This window comes from Phoca vitulina, unplaced genomic scaffold (genome assembly GCF_004348235.1).
Source record: "Phoca vitulina isolate PV1807 unplaced genomic scaffold, GSC_HSeal_1.0 scaffold65, whole genome shotgun sequence".
Taxonomy (NCBI): domain Eukaryota; kingdom Metazoa; phylum Chordata; class Mammalia; order Carnivora; family Phocidae; genus Phoca; species Phoca vitulina.
Window position 1 is genome coordinate 7,211,433 of NW_022589768.1, and position 19,655 is coordinate 7,231,087.

The 19,655-nt window shown below is 51.2% G+C and overlaps 1 protein-coding gene across 6 annotated transcripts in view; it reads left to right on the plus strand.

Moving 5' to 3' along the window:
* The window catches only part of NTRK3 (neurotrophic receptor tyrosine kinase 3), a 379,660-nt gene that overhangs the window by 72,354 nt on the left and 287,651 nt on the right, over positions 1-19,655 (plus strand). For all 6 annotated transcript variants that reach the window (XR_004297851.1, XM_032391894.1, XM_032391890.1 and 3 more), the window contains exons 3-4: positions 6,317-6,391; positions 7,080-7,151. Coding sequence is in view for 5 of the 6 variants with exons in the window: in XM_032391894.1 (XP_032247785.1) it covers positions 6,317-6,391; positions 7,080-7,151 (147 nt within the window). In the remaining variant the exon portion in view is untranslated. The remainder of the gene's footprint in view (positions 1-6,316; positions 6,392-7,079; positions 7,152-19,655) is intronic.

Below are 19,655 nucleotides of genomic sequence, written 5' to 3' on the forward strand. Positions count from 1 at the left end.
CAGAATATAATATTAGTGGCGTATGCTTAGGTGCCACCAGGAGAATTATGACTACACCTCTAAGAATACTTTACTTATCTCTCGACCTTAATTATCCAGAAAGGGGATTAGAAACAAAGAAGACAAGGACAAGTATCTACCTATTTGTGTGTGTGTGTTTATGTTCTCTTAGATCTTTATTCAGATTGTATTTACTTTTACTTCTATGATTCCAGCAGAGTAATGGAATCTGCTATTTCTCACTCGGTGCTATAAGCATCAGCACGGAATTGAGGGCTAAGACATTGCCTCATCTAATCCTTACATCACCGGGATTTCCTATTTGGCTGGAGCCAGAGAGCTAATATCTCTGAGGACGCTGAGGACCAGAGAGCTTCGAGAGTAACTGACCCAGGGGCTTCCAGCTTCCAAGGGCCAGAGCTGGATGTCTGCTTCTGGTCAGCCTGCCTCCAGGGCACCCACGCTTAGACTCTGGGCTCGGAGGGGCTGCCAAGCAGACTGGTCGCAGCACATTGCAAGGGAGGAAAGGCTCTAGGGGGTGATGGCCCACAGCCGGAAAGCAAAGGAAGAGCCAGAAGCTGCTGAAAATGGACACAATAACCATTAGAATTTAGGAATCATGTCAGGGTAGGCCCATTTGGGTAGGGACACAAATTCTGCCTGCTTCAGGAGCCTGTGAGGGTGTCACTGGGTGAAAGAGCTCAGCAGGCTAGTTAGCTTGGTCACGGTGATCCAAGATCATCAAGAAAATATAAGTCATTTTCTGTCTACCCTGCTTAAAAAGGCAAGGAGGTGTGTAATGCATTTTAGGAGGAAAAAGAAACATCTAGCAAGGAAGTTGAACATGCAAAGGTTTTGCATTTAAATTTAGTTGTCCGGAAAATTTGGTTATGAAGAATAGCTCGTTAATAGCAGTGAGAAGTCACAGTGAAAATAACAGTGATCTTACAGCAAGGGAGGAGAGAGGAAAGGTCGCAAACATGGCCAGCCATGTGTAAAGGAAGGAAGGAGGCTCGCTTGTCCCACCAACCAGCCCCTTGTCTTGCCGAATGTCCCGGTGACGAGGAATGTCCTATTAGGTGAAGGGAGACACCTGGCTTGCCCTTCTTCTCGTGGGCCTCCCCATCAACTTCAGTCCCTTGGTGATGGAAGGGGGTGGATGTCTCAGTGTTCTAGAGTTTTCTATGTATAGGACTTAAATATTGGAGTTATAAACAACTCTTAAACATATCCACATGACATGTTTTTAATTAAAATATGGACCACACAGTCTGTGCCATCTCATTTTTATATGCTTGGCGATTGCCAGTTCATTTCCATATTGGCTCCAGACAAACAGAAGGAGGAAGAAAGCGATGGTACAAAAGCACAGTCGAATTTGTTCTAGTACAAAGGTTTTTTATCTTTTCCCTGGATGTTTTAATTAATATTTCACTTGTGCCCTAGCTCATCCCCAGAATGGGTGCGGAAGCAGCTATCTGTGATTCCAGGACTGGGTCCTGTCGTTGTGAGTCACTGGGAGTGGCTTCATTTCCGGTGGTTTTTCTCCTACTCCCGAAGAGGCTGGGCGCATGCACGGTCCCTCAGCTCCGGCACACCCCGGTCCACCTGACAGCAGCGTGTTCTTTGACCACAGAGGCTCACCTAGGCCACGTTGAGGTTTTCTGAGCTGTAGCCCAAAGCCCGGCTCTGGCTTGGTTGCTCAGTGTTGTCATGAATTAAGCCTCCCTTCTCTCTGGAAAAGTGTTGCACTTTCGCTCTTGGTGAAGAGTCATGATTCTGGGGTGTCAAGGAAGGGCAGTGGCCAGAGGGGAGGGACGGGGCACTGCATTGACTCTCTGGATGGAGCATTTCCCATTGCCGAGAAGGACTAAGCTATGCAGAAGATGAACTCTCAGTGAGAGGGAAAGACTCTTGTGGGGGGTTCCAGCCAGAGCTGGGTGAGAGGAGACCGTTATTGCTCCTGGGATGTGTAACCTGGATTGGGCCATGGTCCAGTGCACCAAAGAGCCCCTCATTTCCTCTCAAGTAATGCCCTTGACTTGCAGGAGTTGGGGAGCTATAGCTTTTGATGTTCTTCTCTCACCTGGACCCAGGGACCTAGAGGCAAGCTTTTTGGTTTTGGCCTGGGGCCTCTTAGGGTTTGCTCAAAGCAGTCATTTTTATTTGAGAGAGAGAGAGTGCACGAGTGTGGGGAGGGGCAGAGGGGACAGGGAGAAGCAGACTCCCCGCTGAGCAGGGAGCCCAACGTGGGGCTCGATTCAAGGACCCAGAGATCATGACCTGAGCCGAAGGCAGATGCCTAACTGACTGAGCCACTCAGGCGCCCCCAAACAGTCATTTTTAAAACTGTTGCTGTTTCCAGCCATGGAACACAGTCTTCTATAGTCATCTTAAGGCAGAAACCTTATATGAGGTAGGGCTTCCCAGCTATGGACATTCTGGGCCAATAATTCTTTATTGTGGGGCCTGTCCTGGGCATCTGTGGACGGTTTAGGAGCATCCTGGCCTCTGCCCACTAGATGCTGGCATCATTCCCTTCCTCCCAGCTGGGACCAACAAAAATGTCTGCAGACATTTCCCAATGGCCCTTGGGGGGCAGGATGGCCCCCTGCTGAGCACCACGGTATAAGAGGTGACTCAAGTGGGGGTACTTTAGCCAGGATGGGAGCCTCCTCTCTGCCCCTGCCCCTCACTGCTCCAGGAAAGCACGCAGACTGAGAACGAGGCTGCAGATCTCTGCGGGGCCGGCCCCGCCACACACTCTGTGCCTGAGCGGACGAACGCAGAATCTCGTAGTCCCACCGGCCGGAGTTCCCGGCATGGCTCTGAGCTCTTTCTCTCCCACGGTGAGGTGGGTTCCTGAGACGCCTCTGCCGGGATGCACCTGGCACAGCCTGCCGTCCTGGAACGGGGTGACCAGCGACTGCCCCCCACAGGGTTCAAATGCCGAACCTTCCTTTAAACAGTGATCATCATCGATTGTTTTTCAAGGGACCAAGTTATGTGCTCAGGGAAGACAGCCTGGACACCAGGAAAGCATAATAAAAGGAGAAGCCACATACTAGAGGCCAAGGTAACTACAGTTTACCACGAACAAAAGCAAACCAAACCTTCTGTCATATTTATCCTATTTGTTATATTTTTAGAGCCTGGCTTCCCCACTTAAACCTGCAGCACACAGCAGCTACCCGGGCTCCCGCAGCTGACCCCCCCGGGGCTGGTACCGAGTGGTGAGTCACCGGCGGACTTGGCAGGTGCCCCGCCGATGTCATCCACAAATGTCAGGCCGCACCTTCCCCTCAGAAGCCGCTCTGAGCTGCCAGCCGTGCATTCCCTGAACCTGTTCCTAATTTCTGCTTGAGCAGTTTTCCTGGAGGTCGTGAATGACAGATTAACTGCCCCTCCACGCTTCTGCCACATGGATTTTTATCAATGATTGCTGACAAATGACAACTTCCAGCAGAACCATGACGCCATGTTTAGCTTGAAAACTGGGAAAAGACTGCTCAGTTTCTGCAAAGCACAGGGTTGAAAATAACCATCCCGGCTTGCGCTCCCTGAGGACTTACTGTGTGTCCCGAGCTGCCGTTCCGTTCGGGCTTTTTAACACGGCCTTTCAGTTCTTACGTCATTCTTACACTGGGGGTATTTTATTACCCCATTTGACAGATGAGGAAACCGAGGCACAGACAGATGAAGTCCCTTGGATGGGGTCACACATGGACAGAGGTAGCGACGGGGCCAGGATATGCATCCTGGCAGCCTGGCTTGAGGCAGGGGGCTGTCGGCGAGCTTCTTCTATAAAAGGCCGGTCTCTGCCACACTTCCTCAGCTCAGCTCCATCTCTGTCACACAAAAGCCGCCGCAGACCACACTAAATGAAAGGGTAGGAACCCTGAAATTTGAATTTCATGTACTTTTCACATGTCACAAAATAGGATTCTGCTTTTGTTTTTTGTTTTTTTTTTTAATGTACAAACTATTCTTAGCCCTCAGGCTGTACAAGGACAGGTGGTGGACTGGATTTGGCCCCCAGGCTGTAGCTTGTCGACCCGGCTCGAGAGTCCAGGCTCTTCACCGCGCCAGGGCACCGCGGCTGTGATAAGTCTCTTCCCCCATACGGGGAGCCTCAGACCCAACAGAGGAGGCAGGGGCCGGAGTCTCTTGACCAGGGAGCCTTTTGCACCAAGGAATTTATTTGTTGCCCCGCCGTATCTCCGAGTGAGCCTACGTCAGGGATGGGCCGGCGTGTGGCCATCAGGACACGAGAGCTAAGAAGGGTAAACTGATAGAATGCACCGATGATTGACAACTCGGCCATAAATAAAAACACATTTACGGGCTTCTAATGGGGGCGAAGAAAAATGATTTCGTTTATTTATACAACTGATAGATAGCTGCTTGTCAGGAGCAGACCCTAGTTTGCGGGCTCCGGTGAATGAATGGTCGTCTGTAGGAATAGTGTGATCTACTTGGTAGGTCACTGGACCGATGGTCCAGTGAATACCCCCGGGGAGCACTGGCACGGTGCCTTACTCCTTCTGGTATTCCTTTGCACCTGACATGGAGCCAGGGTCCCTGCCCTGGCAGGACCAGACCAAGCAAACCGCCCCAGGGCCATAGGCTTCCAGGGAGAAGACTTTGGAGTTGGAATTCAGTCCCGACCTGGCCACCTGGTCCCTGTCCCCAGCAGATGTCAGTGTGTCTGGCTGCTCAGCAGGGGCCCCGAGAGAATGTGGTACAAAACGGGCTCTCTGCATACCTTGTCACTGTGAGGCTTTGAAATGCTTCCAGGGGCCCTGGCCACCGCCGCCCTGCGGCCTTCCTGGTTCTGGCTCCACTCAGTGGCAGATGGAAGAGCCACGGGTGTGGTGGGGCCAAGGAGGAGATGTCTGGGGAAGGCGGCTGCCACTTTTCTGGCCTCCGTGTGCGTCGGATAGCTGTGGGTTGCAGGATGAGCGAAGGGGGTACTTTGACATCGGGGGTGCTGATGGGAGTGTTGGAGCCTGGGAGGGCAGGGTGGGTATCAGAGGGCCTTCTCCTAGGCCCCTTGGAGCTCCTTGGGATAGAGATGTGGATGAGTGGTAATTTCTCACACAACTCTAGAGTCAGAAAGGGCCTTAACAAATCAGTAGCCGGATGGTTCTTAACCTGGGGACCCCAAGAGCTATAATGGAGCATGTTTGTCCCTGGCATTTTGTCAATATCCAAAAAAAAAAAAAAAAAAAAAAAGAGCAGTAATCAAACCTATGACAGCCTCCTTTGCTTATAGAACTTTCGAGTTCCTTTGCTTTGGGCTGGACCTTATCCACTGGGAGAGTTAGTGCTGGTTTATATCCGTTGATAAAAAGCTCTGGTGAATGGTGATTTATATCTTCGATTAATAAATCTGAGAAGATGAATTAATTATTACTTAATAAATGTATAGTGTGCCTGCTCCACACAAACCTCCTTAAACAGGAGGTAGCTTGGGAGAAAGCTCTAAATGGAGATCTCTGTGACGAGGAAGAAGAGAAGCTGCTGAGCTAGTGAAACCCTTTCCCTTTGCAAATGAAGACACAAGAGACCCAGGAGACCCAAGAGGTCAGAGTTCTGGCTCAAGGCCACTGGTCTTTAGGTCCCAGAGGTGAAGCCGCGACTGGGCTCCTTGGTCCCACCTTCCTTCTGTGACACCATGGTGCCTCCCTGGTCCCTAGCCTGCCCCCTCCTTCCTGGACTTGGTTCTGCCCAATCAAGCTATCTGTGTTCTTGAACTCCAGGTGGGTTGGGCTGTGGTCACCCGAACGAGGCGGTCAGTGTCTGGACCCTGGGGGACCCCGAAGTGGGTGTATGCTCCTTCTGAGCCTTTTCACTCAAAAACCATGCTCACTGGCAAGCTACCTTCCCCCTCCCCCTTTTTAAACCCACATCATTTGTGTTGTCTTCCTGGCCAGCTGAGAAAATGAGCTGTCCTTAGGAAGTCCCAAAAAGGAAAACAAAAGCAAGTGGAAGGAAGCTAAGTCATGAAGACCAACGGGGAAGCTGGGTTTTGAGTCTTTAAAAAGGAGAGCTTTCTGGAGCTGAGAGGGGACATTAAATGCTGTCCCCGGGCCAGGTGCTCTGGGTCTCATGATGATCCCATCAGGCAGGGGATGTGCAAGACCCCTCAAGGAGGGAGGAACCGTGGCTCAGAGACACCTGGCCACGTGGCAGAAGGCCTGGCTTGCATGTGGGCGATTCAGGATTCGAACCCAGGTCTCTCTGGCTCTAAAGACAGCACCTTAGCTGTGGACCCTGGCCGACCTGAACCCTGTCTTTCCTCCTCCCCCTGCAGACACATAGAGAACTGGCGAGGTCTGCACACGCTGAATGCCGTGGACATGGAGCTCTACACCGGCCTCCAAAAGCTGTGAGTGCACCAGACCTCGTGCAGGGCCTAGAGTGGTGGGCGGGTCGGGGAGCCCACTGCCTCTGGGCTGCCCTCGGCACTTTCCTCCTCCGTTCCTCTTTTAGTAGAGTCGGTACCACCCACTTAGGGAGTGTCCGGGGCTTCAAAGGCCATCCCCTTACTCTCCCACGTTTCCGCTCAGCCCAGAAGACAAGGGGGCTGTGTGGTCTCACCTGTAATTAGGGATTCGGGGCAGGACCTGAACCCAGGTCTCCTGGCTAGTGATCTTACCTCAGCCCCATGTTTTGCGAATGGTCCCCCTAGCCTGCAAAATTCCCCAGGCCCCTCCTCCTCCTTTCAACTTCAGTGGTAGTGGTCGTGGGGGGTTTGGCGTGGGGGAGGGAGTGTCCACAAAGGGGGTTGCAGCCCTGTAGTCGCTGGACCAGGATTCTTGAGCAGGAGACCTGTTACCCTCTTGCCAGGATGAGGAGATGACAGTTGCCAGCTCATCCCAAACCCTCACCCAGGTCCCAGTGTTGGGGTGAGCCCAGACGCCCTCCGTGGGGCACCCAGTGATGCTGATGATGAGGAACTGCGTTCAGTTCACAGGGGCGGCTGGAGGTCCATGACCTCCTGTCAGCCTCAGCCCGGATCAGATGTCCCTCTGCTCTGTAAGCTCTGCTGACCCTGTTTTTCTCTCTCTCTTCAGGACCATCAAGAACTCAGGACTTCGGAGCATCCAGCCCAGAGCCTTTGCCAAGAACCCCCACTTGCGCTATATGTGAGTAGAGCTGGGTCCTGGGCTGCAGGGAGTGGGTGGGGGCGGGGGGAGACACACGGCAGGGAGGGTGCTGGGCAGGGGAGCTAGCTGGCGACCTGGGGTCTAGGCCTGGCTTTGTCACTGTGTGCCCCGGGCCTCAGACTTTGCCTCTTAAAAATGAGGGTTTGGGATTTGAGCATCTCTAAGATTTCTGTCAGAAGGACGAGCCTAAACCAGGGCTTAGAGCCTCCTGACTCCCAAGGTTGTTTGCTTTTCATTTGCAATTTTATGGGAATGTAAGTGATAAGAAATCCCACTCATCTGGGATGTGAATGCTACACCTCTGAGACAATTTTTGGGTCCCTAAGCGTGTGTCCGTGTGTCCCTGTGTGTTGGGTGCCGTTGGAAGAAGAGGGAAGGCAGGGCCAGACCAAGCGCCATGTCTAAGTAGGTTCTGGGTTCACTGGAGAAGGGCTTCGAGAATGGCACCTGCACTTGAGGTCACACAGCTTCGTTTGGGACAAGTTGCAGGCCACATGGCTCCGGGTGGGATTCTTGTCTGTACTTCCCTCCCCCCACCCTTCCCCCTCCCTTCCATGTCTGATGGCGGAGGGGCCTCCTCAGGGTTGGGCCTGTGAGGGTAGAATCAAATGAGCTCACTGCTTTCTCTCCAAGCCTTGTTCTCCACGGAAGACTCTGGGATTCAGTGGGAGGACTGCCGTATCCTGGGGAGAAGGTGGGCTTGAGAGGAAACCCGGGGAGACGGTCAGGGGAAACACCAACCTGCTGTGCCCACTGGGGGTGCTTGCTGTCTGGTCACCTCTTCTTCCAGGATGGTGGCCATCTTGGACATCCATTGGGCACCTTCCCCGAGAGAGCAGAGATTCTGCAGGGACCAGGTGGGAGGGAGGGCTCTGTTGTATTTGGGGATGACAAAATGGAGCAATGATGTGCAGGTGAGTCTTTCCTTTGTCCATGTGACCGTTGTACTGCCTGAGGCACTTTGCATTTGCTAATGGAAGGGCAGCCCACCGGACTGGAGTCCCCTCTGAAGAGGCAGAGCCTCCGAGGGAAGCTCTCAGAAAGTGGCAGAAAGGGAGGAAGAGAAGGAGAAGGACTTCTGGAGGATTGTGGTGGGAGGGGTGGTTCTTTTTGGGGATCCTGACCTCACCCTCTGTCCTCTGTGTGCTTTCTCAGGCACATAGTGAGTGCGTGATGTGTGTGTGTGTGTGTGTGTGTGTGTGTGTGTGTGTGTGTGTGTATTTATCAGTTATGGCCACCCTTCTTTGTGCTAAACTTCCTTTCCTCCATCTGGGACTGGCACACACTGTAAGGCGCTTGCTCAGGGCCCAACGTCTCAGCTTCAGACCTCCCAGTTGTCTCATCCAGCGGTTGCCCTCTTCTCCGAGGCGAGCATCTGTGGGGAGATTCTCCCCATGTGCGTTCTCTGCAGCTGGAGGTGAAGCTGGGACCAGAGGAGGGCTTTGGACCAGATGTCCCAGGTGTTTATTTTATTGGGGATTTGAGTTTCAATGTAAAATATCCCAGGGGAAGAAGCTTCTGACCTCTGAGGAGTCTTTCTTTTCGTGCTAATTCACACAAAGTTCACAAAGCTAACCGCCCATGGCCGATGAGGGTGGGGACAGTGGAGGCTGGGGACCACATGTCCCCTGCTGCAGGGGCAGCTAGCTGACTGTTGCTATGTGGAGGCAGGGCCTCATGTTGCCAGACTTACTGTTTTTTTCAAGAAGAGCTAAAGGTCCGGTGAAACCCCTCAAGTTTTAAATGCTTGGCAACGAAAACAAAACCCCTCAACTCCATGGGCCAAACGAAACAGCTCCGTGGGCAGAAGAGGACACACGAAGTGCCAATTTGTGGTCTAGGGTATTACCTGGGGGAGAGAGGCTGTCAGCTTGGAAGAAGCTCTGTCCCCTTTGCTCAAGGACAGTGGCTAGGTGCTCATGCCCTAGAACTTACAAGGCATTGTGTCACCCACAGCTCTCAGGGAAATTGAGGGGGCTTTGGGACCTGTCGCGTTTCTTTGGGCCACAGAGGTGGGAGCAGGGGTGCATCTCAGGTCACAAGTGTTTCTGAAATGGAATGTACTGGAACATTCCCTTGACTTACCCTTGAGGTCCTGGAAGAAGGCTGTGACCCATGTCTCCCTGGGGATGATCTGGGGTCTAGTGGGTGGTGGCCGTGATAGGCTGGTGGGGCTTTGTAAGATTCCCAGGGTTTAAAGGGCAGAAGGGGTCTGGTTGGAGTAGTTCTGTTGATAGCTGCGAGCCTGCCCGTGACCTCGGGCTCTGTCTTCTCCCGGAAGCATTGGCCAGCTTTTGCCAAAGCACTTGCTGTTGGCAAGAAGGATGGTTCGCTATCAATCTATCCCCAGTTTGGGCCCGGTTGTACATCAGGGGCCATTAGGATGCTCAGCTTGGTAGGAGAAATTCAGCACCTGTCGAGGGGCTCCCCTAGGCACCGTGGGGCTTCCAGGGGAGTCTGAGGGTCACAGAGGAGTCAAAGGGTCAAGGTGTAAGCGCTGGCTTCATCGATGGGTTTCTTTATGAACTTTTCCCACTTAGGAGGACACACCCCCAATCCCAACAGAGTGAATTTCCCGGCAGCTTCAGGACATTTTTCTCCTGGCAAATGGGCCAGGTTTCTCTGCTCTCTCACAGCATCTTCTATTTCTGTCCTCTAAATGCGGTTACGAGTCTTCAGGCCCCAGCTGAGCAATCACAAGACGATCACTTACTCCAACACTAATTGCCAAGCCCTGGCTTGGCGGCTTTTTCTTTTTTTCTCCCCCCCCTTTTTTAGGGTGATGGCTGAGAAGTCTTTTCTTGTCCCTTCTGTACAGAATAAGAAGCAGGAAGTGAAATCATCACCCCCTGTACCAGTGTCAAGTTGTCCAGATTGTTCTGATTGGCTCAGTTTTCCCTCACTTCTAAGCTGCTGTTGCATTACTCAGGGTCCGCTTCTTCCTTGGGCCAGAAAATGAACCAATGTTAAGGCCAAGTTGTCCGTCATGAAGAAGGCTGGGGAGGAGGGCTCTTGTGTCCAAACTTCAAGGTTTATGAGCGACTGACCCATCTTCTCTTGACTGCTTCAGTGTTCTCTGTGCTTTACTGAGCGTGAGAAAAGGAAATACTGATTCATATACAGCAAGGGAGATCCTGTCTGAGAGACTGGAATATCCTTGACCTTTAGGTCCTTTCCTTGATCTTCAAGATTTTTGGATTGAGGATTCTTAAGGATAAGGATTTTCCAAGTGGAAAATTGGAATCGCTATTTGCTAATCTGCAAAATGGGCACAATAACAGGGCCCCCTTTGTGGACAGGATGTGGGGAAGATGAAGTGACCGAAGGCACATACAGCTCTCAGCCCAGTGCCCGGTAAATGATCAGCGTTCAGAAATGGCAGTCGCTAGTGATAGTAATTATTGTGATTTGTGGTGACGATAATAGAACCGAAGAGGGGGGACCAGTTGGCCTCGATGACGATTCTGACTGCGACTTTATTCTGGAAAAGTCGTAGATCTGTTCTGCAGTGCTGTCCACCTCTCTGGCATCTGGAATACCCCTCTCTGCAATCGCTCATGTCTTTCTTCCTTGAATACTGATAAACGAACCCTGATAGATTCCCTGTTCTCTCCACTTAGTCCCCCTCCTCTCCTTCTCGACAATGTTAGTTTCAGAAAGGACCCAAACAATTCAGCGGACGAGCTTACCCCTTTGTTTCCATCTGATTGGAGGGCGCATCCACCCACACGACTGAAATTGGATTGTTTGCCGAATTTCCCAGCCCCACCTCTGCAACTGGCTCATCTCTTCCCTTCTGGGGTTGGTTTTCTCTGACGTGGCTCGCACATCAGCCGGATCTCCACAGGCTGGGGTCCCCATAGCACAATGACGTAGATGATTCTCTACGAACCACACTAACATGGCGGGCAGTATGTCCTTTCCTCTGTGGAGCATGTCAGGGTTTTCCAAGTGCTGTGCTGTGGTAGAACATCCACGAAGTCCTCTGATTCTCTTTCCAGGAATCTTTCCACTATAGCTCATGGGCCAGAAGATGCAATGTTTTCCACTGAAGCAATTAAAACATTTTTTTTCTTACGATGGTTAGAAAATTGCATAAAAAATGCCGGTATGGGGGCACCTGGGTGGCTCAGTTGGTGAAGCGTCCGACTCTTGATTTTGGGCTCAGGTCATGATCTCAGGGTTGTGAGATCGAGCCCTGCATCAGGCTCTGTGCTCAGCACGGAATCTGCTTTGGATTCTCTCCCCCCTCTCTCCCTCTGCCCCCGCCCTCCCGCTTCTCTCTAAATAAAAAAAAAAAAAAAAATCTTTTAAAAAATGCTGGTATCAGGAGAGAAGAAGGAAAGGCTAGTGTTGATTGAGAACTTACTATGTGCCAAGGACTGTGCCTGGTGTTTTTGCAAACATCACTCCTCTCGGTAACTGTAGGTTAGGGTTCCTCTAGTCCCATTCCATAGATGGGAACATTGAGGCTCAGAAATCATAACTGCCTTCCCCCAAGTTCACATAGCAGTTAGTGGAACAGCCAGGACCTGGACTCTCATCCCTTTGCCTCTGAAGTCAGTGTACTGTTCTACAGTCCACACGTGTTTGTCTCTCTCTAGTTCTCCAGCAAGAACTCCTTATGGGAGGGTTGGGAGTCTTTAAAGTTTTATTAGAGCTGATGTTTCCCCTGGGGATTTAGCACCATCTATCCTCAAAGACCTCTGTTGAGAAAGCTCTGTTTAGTTTCTTTTCCTATTCAGGTCAAATCCTATAACAACAGTTACATTACAACCCGAATATCTTTATCATAAAAGATTCTTAGCGTTCGCCTATGGCTCGCTCATTTCCAAGAATATGCAGTGTGAGATTCCAGTAAGCCAAAAGAATTTTTATTTAATCCCTTGGAGTTGTTGTGGTCAGATTTCTCTCGCATTCTATTTCTTGCCTTTTCTCCCACAGCTCTGGGCGCCACATTGTTACTCCTCTCTGTCCTAAGCAAACGTGCACTTGATCTTCAGCTTGGGAGAGCCAACCCTGAGCTGACCTGTGTGGGAGTGCGATGCGGTGAGGAGGGGGAGAATGTCCTGATTTGAGCATGATTGTGTGTTATGTTCACAAGGAGGGAAAGTCAGCAGCCCTGGGCGGGTAGGAAAGAGGAAGTGGCCAGAGTCCTTACCATTGCAGGACTCGGCTGAGAAGGCAATACACTCCTCTTGAGGTTATTGGGATGGAAGCATGGCGAGATTGATTTATTATGTCTTGTAAATCATTCAGTGCTTTTTCTCCTTGAGATCACCCCCCTTTCTGGGATGCAAGATAATGGGTAGATATTTTATGGGTAGACCTTTGCCTCTCTTCCTGCCCCTTCCCTCGGCACTGAGACGTTCCTCCAAGTCCCAAAGGGATTGGTGAGTGGCACATTTGTCCCCTCACTGCTTCTCCACATGGGCCCTTCCTCCTTTGTTCCACTTGGAGGACTTAGCCACTGAGCACTCTATAGTTAATAGCATGGGCTTTGGAAATAGAAAGGCCAGGGTTCGAATCCTGGGTCCTCCACATCTTAGTGTAATAAGCTTCTCCATCTTACTTAGGCAAGCTACTGAACCGCCATGAGTTTTGAAGGGACCGTAAGAGCTCCTACTTCATAGGATTGTCCTGAGCCTCCACTAAGACAGTGCTTAGAAAGTGCTTCAGACAGTGCTTTATGAAAGACTCTGTATATTTTTTGCTGTTATTAATGACTTCTCCCCTGCTCTTTGGTCTCTGATTCCACAGAATCATAGGTAATTAAAGCTGGAAGGGGCTCTAGAGTTATAACCGCCCCCCCCAAATTTATATTCCTGTACCTGCTCCCACCCCTGCCCTTTGGATTCATATGTTAAACCACCTCCTTTAAATTGCCTACTTGACATCTCCATTTGGGTGGCTAAGATGCAGGTCACACTTAACTTGGCCCAAAACAGAATTCTTGATTTCAGTCTACCTCCTCTCTCCAAACCTGTTTCCCTTGGATGTTTCTTGTTTTTGTAAGTTGTACCATCTGCCAGATCACTCATGCCAAATACTTCCAAGTCGCTTTTGCCTCTTCGCTCCCCTTTGCCTCCCTTCCTCCATCTTTCCATCAGTTAATTCAAATCCATCAGATATCTTGTCTCCATCCACGTCTCTCGTCCCCTCCTCCACCACATGCCATCTTGGTCCTGGCCACCAGCCTGTCTTCTGGCTCTGGCAATAGCTTCCTATCTGGCTTTTTCTTACCTTTTGTCCCCTACATTTCATTCCCAACACATTGCCAGAGTGATATTTTAAACACATAAATCTGACTGTGTCATTCTTCTGTTTAAAGCCCTCCAATTACATCCCACGTTACTTACAATGAAAGCTAAAGCCCTGGCCGCAGCCACAAGACTCAGGCTGATTTGGTTTTCATCCCTCTGTCTCCTGTCCTGGCTCTTTCCTCCCTGCTCTCTGCTGCAGCCTTATGAACCCTCTTTCAGTTCCTTGAATGTACCACACTCATTCCCCCCCCTTGGAGATTTTTACTTGCTGATCCATCGGGCCCAGTTCTCTGCATGGTTGGCCCTTTCTCATCATTCTCTCTGATGGGACTGGCTTAGCAAGGCCTGTCCGACCACCCGGCCTCTGTGGCCTTGCTTCTCCTCCTGCACCTGTCACCCAGTTACATCACGTGGTTTAACAGTTTCCCCGGCCCTTGTTACTATGGACTGTCTGGAATTATCTCATTCAGTTATTTGTTTAATTGTTTATACCCTGTCTCCCCCACTAGAATGTCAGCTTCCCTGGAGCAGGGACTTTGGGTTGCTCGATGCTGTAGCCCAGCACATAGAACGATGCCTGTTACGTAGCCAGTGGTCCGTAGCTATTTGTTGGATGTGGCTATTTGTTGGCTAGTCTGACGTGATCATTCTGTGGACAAGAGGATGGATTTCTAGAGGAGAGAAGAATCCTGACCAGGATCTCATGGGCAGGAGCTGAGCCAGGGCTAGAACTCAGGTCTTGGTACTGTCAGCTTGATGTTCTTTCCACCCTCTCATCCTGTTGACTGTTCTTGGGTCCCGTCTGACCAGAGCTCCTCAGGCTCTATGTATGGCAGAACGCGTTGCAGTTGTGTTTAAAAGAAAGGATATACGGGCAAATAATATATGCAAAGCATTGACATTATAACACTGATCATGTAAAATGTACAAATAGTACAAACGTTCAATCATATCACAACAGCACTCTGCTGAAATGTCACATGAAAATGTACAATGAAAGCAACTTACCTCTGGGAGATTTCTGCTGCCACAGCTCTCTCTGCTCAGAAGCTTTCTCAAACCTGGCGCTTGAGCTGTTGCCTCTAATGAAATCCTATCAGCCACTTTTTTTTTTTTTTTTTTTTTTTTTGAGAGAGCGAGCGAGCATGTGCACAAGCTGGGAGGTGATGGAGACGCAGAGAGAGAGAGGGAGAGAGAGAACTGTAAGCAGACTCCACGCCCAGTGTGGAACCCAATGCGGGGCTCGATCTCACAACCCTGAGATCATGACCTGAGCCGAAATCAAGAGTCAGATGCCTAACCGACTGAGCCCAGAAGGCACATACCTGCATATCTGTGCCTTAATCTCCTCATTTGGAAAACGGGGATAATAGGGTTGTTAGCAAGAGTGACTGGATTAATGTGTATGAAGCATTGGGAGGAATATCTGGCCCAGAAGAGGAACCCAGTGTATGTTAGCTGCTGTTGTTACTGTGATTGTTTAGGGTACATGTGATGGTCCCCTTCTCAGGATGCCGCTGAAAAAATACGTAGAGAAATATGTATAAGACTCTTCCGTGTTCCTCTCCCTCCAAGTGCTGCATGCTGTGGGGGATTTATCATGTACAAGACATGGTTCCTGTCCCTAAGGAGCTTGCTATCTGGGGCACCTGGGTGGCTCAGTCGGTCGAGCATCCGACTCTTGGTTTTGGCTGCGGTCAAGATCTTATGGTCGTGGGTGGGATCGAGCCCCACGTGGGGCACCCCACTCAGCACAAGTTTGCTTGGGATTCTCCCTCTCCCTCTCCCTCTGCCCCTCCCCCTGTGTGCTCATGTGTACACATGCTCTTTCTCTCTCCCTCTCTCTCACATAAATAAGTCTTAAGGAAAAAAAGAGCTTACGATCCATTTGGGGAATATGAGACCTAGGCATAGCCAGGACAGTGGCTCCTAATCCTTTTTTTTTGAGACTATGGTTAAAGCTATACAATTTCTCCTCAGAAAAAGCCCCCCACTACACACACACCATTTCTCACGCATTTTTGGGGATTTATAGAGTTCCTTTGGACCCTGAATTAAGAACCTGTCCAAGGATATCCTGGAGAGAGGTGTGTGGTCGCTGGGATGTGTGGTTTATACCTAGCAAGTCACAGCCATTTAAAACTCCTATTCTAGATGTGACAAATGAGATTTATATTACGGCACATTCTCATAGGCACAAGAGAATGTCTTCATAATTTATAATCTCCCTGTGGTTAAGATAAGTCAGGAATAGACTGGGTATTGGTATGGGGTTTCTTTTTGGGATGATGAAAAATGTTCTCAAACTGATTATGGTGATGGTTGCAGAACCCTGTGAAGATACCAGAAAACAGTGCATTGTACAGCTCAAATGGGTGAATTGTATGGAGTGTGAATTATACATCAATAAAAATGATGCACGCGCATCTTTGTGCTTGCATGTGTGCATCCATATGTGGTGTGTGTGAGTGTGTCCCATGTCCCTCTCCAGCAGAAGCTCTCAGAGCCCGTGCGGGGTCCCCTGTGTCTCTTTGCCCTCTGCCCCGGGACAGAGGACGTGAATGTTCCAGACGGAGGCTGCTCCATTAGCCTGAGCCTCGCTGGGAAGATGATGGGGGCAAAGCCACAGCTGACCTTCTGTGGACATGCAGGGTGAGAGAGAAATAAACATTTGCTGCAGGGAGACAAGAAACAGATAAACCGGGGAGGACAGTGGCTGTCACCCATGCACGGGTACGTGGGCTGCCGGGAATGCGGACGTCTTCTCTTCCTTTCTGTCCCCCTCAAGAAGGGGTCTCAGAGCACGAGGGAGGGGGATGCTGTTGCAGCGATGGCTTTGAAACTTCTCGAATTGATACGTATAAAGAAGTAAATCGTACGCCCGTGGTGGCTCTTTCTTAGAGGTGGTGGGTTAGTTGCGACATAACTCACGCCTCCCACCCTCCGCACAAACAGCTGACCCTCTCCAGTCTTCCAGTGCAAGTCAGCGGGAGGGGGGGCCGCCAACTTAGGCTCTAGTGTGACTGTCGATCGGGGGTGGCCTGGAGGCAGCGGCGGGGTGGGGCTCGGATGGGTGGCTGTGGGGGCTTATGGCGCAGGCCCTGTCCCCTCGCCGAGGCATGAGTACGGCCCTTTCCCCACCTGCAGTTCCTCCCAGAGCCGATGAGACACCTGTTCGTGGTCCCCGGCTCTGGGGTCTGGTCAGTGGGGGTCATCTCTGAGAGAATTCTAAGGGAACAGGATTTGGAAATGGAGCCATTTGTCAGTGGAGTAGGGTTTTCCCAGATCTAAGGAGCTGGGAACCTGAGTCAAAACTGTATGCCTGCGTGTGTCTGGGTGGTGGCCAGGGGAGGAGGGGATCTGAAGTTCGGGCTCACACGAGCGTGGGGGGTGGCTTGACACCTGGACGGCTGTCATCACGACAGGTACTGTTTGGCTCTCAGCGGAGTGACCACACCTCGCACCTACTTTGCTCTTTCTCTGCATTGTTCTCTGACATTGGATGAGCTGCTTAGCTCACCTGGTCTGTTTCGACATCTGTAAACTAAGGCGGTGTTATAAATGGGCCCAGACCCAGCCTCGGCATTTTGGGAAATTCTTCTTGGAAGAAAGGTGGTGTCTGGGGTCATCGGGGGGCCAGGGCCAGGGCCAGAGGAAAGCTGTGGTCAGCTTATTCTGGCCTCCCTGCAGGGGCAGGCATCCCGGTCACTGAATTCCATGGACCTAACATCAATCAGGCACTCACTACGTGCCAGGCATTCGTCTGCGCGTTTTATATAGCATTTTCTCTCCATAATGGCAGGTGGACACGATTTGTTGTTTTCATTTTACAGCTGGGGAATTTGAGGCACAGAGCGGTTACGTGACTTGCCTGACCAACCCCTCTGGAACCCCAGAGCCCATCCTCTTAATACCTCCACTCTTGCATCCATCGGCTGTGGCCCCCTCAGGTCCAGCCTGGGCAGGCATCAGGTCTCTAGAACCAGCTGGAAGGCAGGAAGCTTCAGAGTGATGCTTCTCAGAATGGGGGCTACTCTGGGAGAAGGATCGTGGGAGAATACTAAGGGGGTGCCCAAAACCAAGTCCCACTCTGCACCCAGTTGCCAGCAGGGTCTAGGCGGGTGGGCAGTGCCTGGGCTGGCACTCAGGGGGCCGTCAGCAGAGGGTCACATGGGCTGGGTGTTCAGTGAAGAGAAGGGAGCCTGGTTGATGGAACAGGTGGGGATGAATCCACGCTTACGACATATGCATGCGGGAGTAGCAGGCTTTCAATCTGTCCATTTCCAGAGAGCATGAGGCGACTTTGCCTGGCCCCAGCCCTGGCTGTCTTTGGCCCCAGCCCCCAGGAAAGTCGGTGTTTGTAGGTGGCAGAGCCCACTACCTAGTCTGGGGGTGGGAGTGGAGGGATATGGACCAGATTCGATGAACTCTAAAGTCCCTGCCTTACCAGCTCATGATTTTGTGCTGAGGTGGGTGTGGCTTCAACGCCTGACGTCTCCTTGTGCCATCGAGTGGTGTTACTTCTGTAGCTCTGCCCGGGTCTTCTCCCCATAGCCCAGGGAGAAGCTCTGCACACCTGCTGACACCAGGCAGAACCTCTGTTATTCCTCTTTCAAATGGGTGCTCTTGTTTCTGTTGAACCCAGATGGCTTTTGGATCCTGGAACTCGCCAAACTCAGGGTTTTCCACCTGGAATTGCTTAACGTCCACTCATGTATCTGCTGCTTCCCATTTCTAGTCATATCACCCCCTCAGTCTCTGGGTGATGGCCTTTCTGGAGCCCTGAAAAGGATTTGCATCTTGTTCCCTTAGGGACGCAGGTCGCCAGTGTCCTAAATTGAGTTTCTTTTTCTTGTCCATTTGCATCTCTCCTGCAGACTCCCTGTGGTCCTGGGATTAAGGATGTCCTCCCTGATAATTTCTTTCTGTTCACTTTGTTTTATGGACGGCATCCTGATCCACCCAGGGCAGACCCAGTGTGACCCAGACGGTGTGGCCACGTGCTTGCTGGCTAGCCAGAGTGTTTGTGAGGTTGTGCGATTCTCTTCATTGAAGCCCTACGTTCAGCACCGAGTCTGTACTCTTTTTTTTTTTTTTTAAAGATTTTATTTATTTATTTGAGAGAGAGAGAATGAGAGAGAGCACATGAGAGGGGGGAGGGTCAGAGGGAGAAGCAGACTCCCTGCTGAGCAGGGAGCCCGATGCGGGACTCGATCCAGGGACTCCAGGATCATGACCTGAGCCGAAGGCAGCCGCTTAACCAACTGAGCCACCCAGGCGCCCCGAGTCTGTGCTCTTTTTAATTTCAGGTCTCTCTAGGATCCTCTGCACTGAACTTTAAGAGTTTTCTTGTAACCTTGTCAGCTTTCCAAAAGCTCAGTCTAATGCTGAGTAAACACTCTGGTCTCTGCGGCTCCCAGCCTTGGGGATTAGACCGTGTGCCCATATTTTTCCAGCCTTGATTTTTCTTAGTAGATTTTCTTTCCTTCCCCCGCCCCCCCTGCCCCGCCCTCCCCTAAGGCTTCATTACTTTCCATTTGTCCACATCTCTTTTCTCCATTTTTCTTGTTAAGGACAGATTTAGAAAATGAGATTAGTCTCGTGGCTATTTTGGCGTCATCATTAATTTTTGTCCTTCTCCATTCCTTAGCAGACCGGCAGTCTCGTGTCTCTCTCTCCCTGGTTTTTTCCCTGATGGATTTGTGAAAGGCTCTTCCCAGGTTAACCCCTTTGTCTCTTGGGACCTGCCGTGGTCCTCTGCCCTTCCTAGTGGGCTTCTGGGCCCTCCGGCTGGGGTGGCTGTTTTGGGTCGGAAGGGCACTGGGTCCCCCAGAGGGGGGCTCAGCCATGTGCCGTCCCCAACCAACCTGGTGTCCTAGAGTCCTGTGAAGTTCACTCACAGCGGCCCTCGGTGTCATGTGGCATTTTCCCGAGACGTGAATTCATTAATTCCCATCAGGAGCACCTGGTGTGGTCCTGGGGCCTCCCAGGCAAAGCTGCAAAGATGAATTACACTCAGGTCTTCGGCTTCAGTGAGGTAGCTGGGGCAGGAGAGAGAGGCTGAAGGTAGAGGCACTTTCTCTACAATGCGATGGGGACTTAAGGGCTCCCGAGGAACACTTAACAAAGGCGGGTGTTGCATCTTTGGGTAAAGGGGGGGGGTTACAGCAGGGAAGGCCCCCCCCCACCCTGGGGTGATGACAGACAACCAGAAACCTGG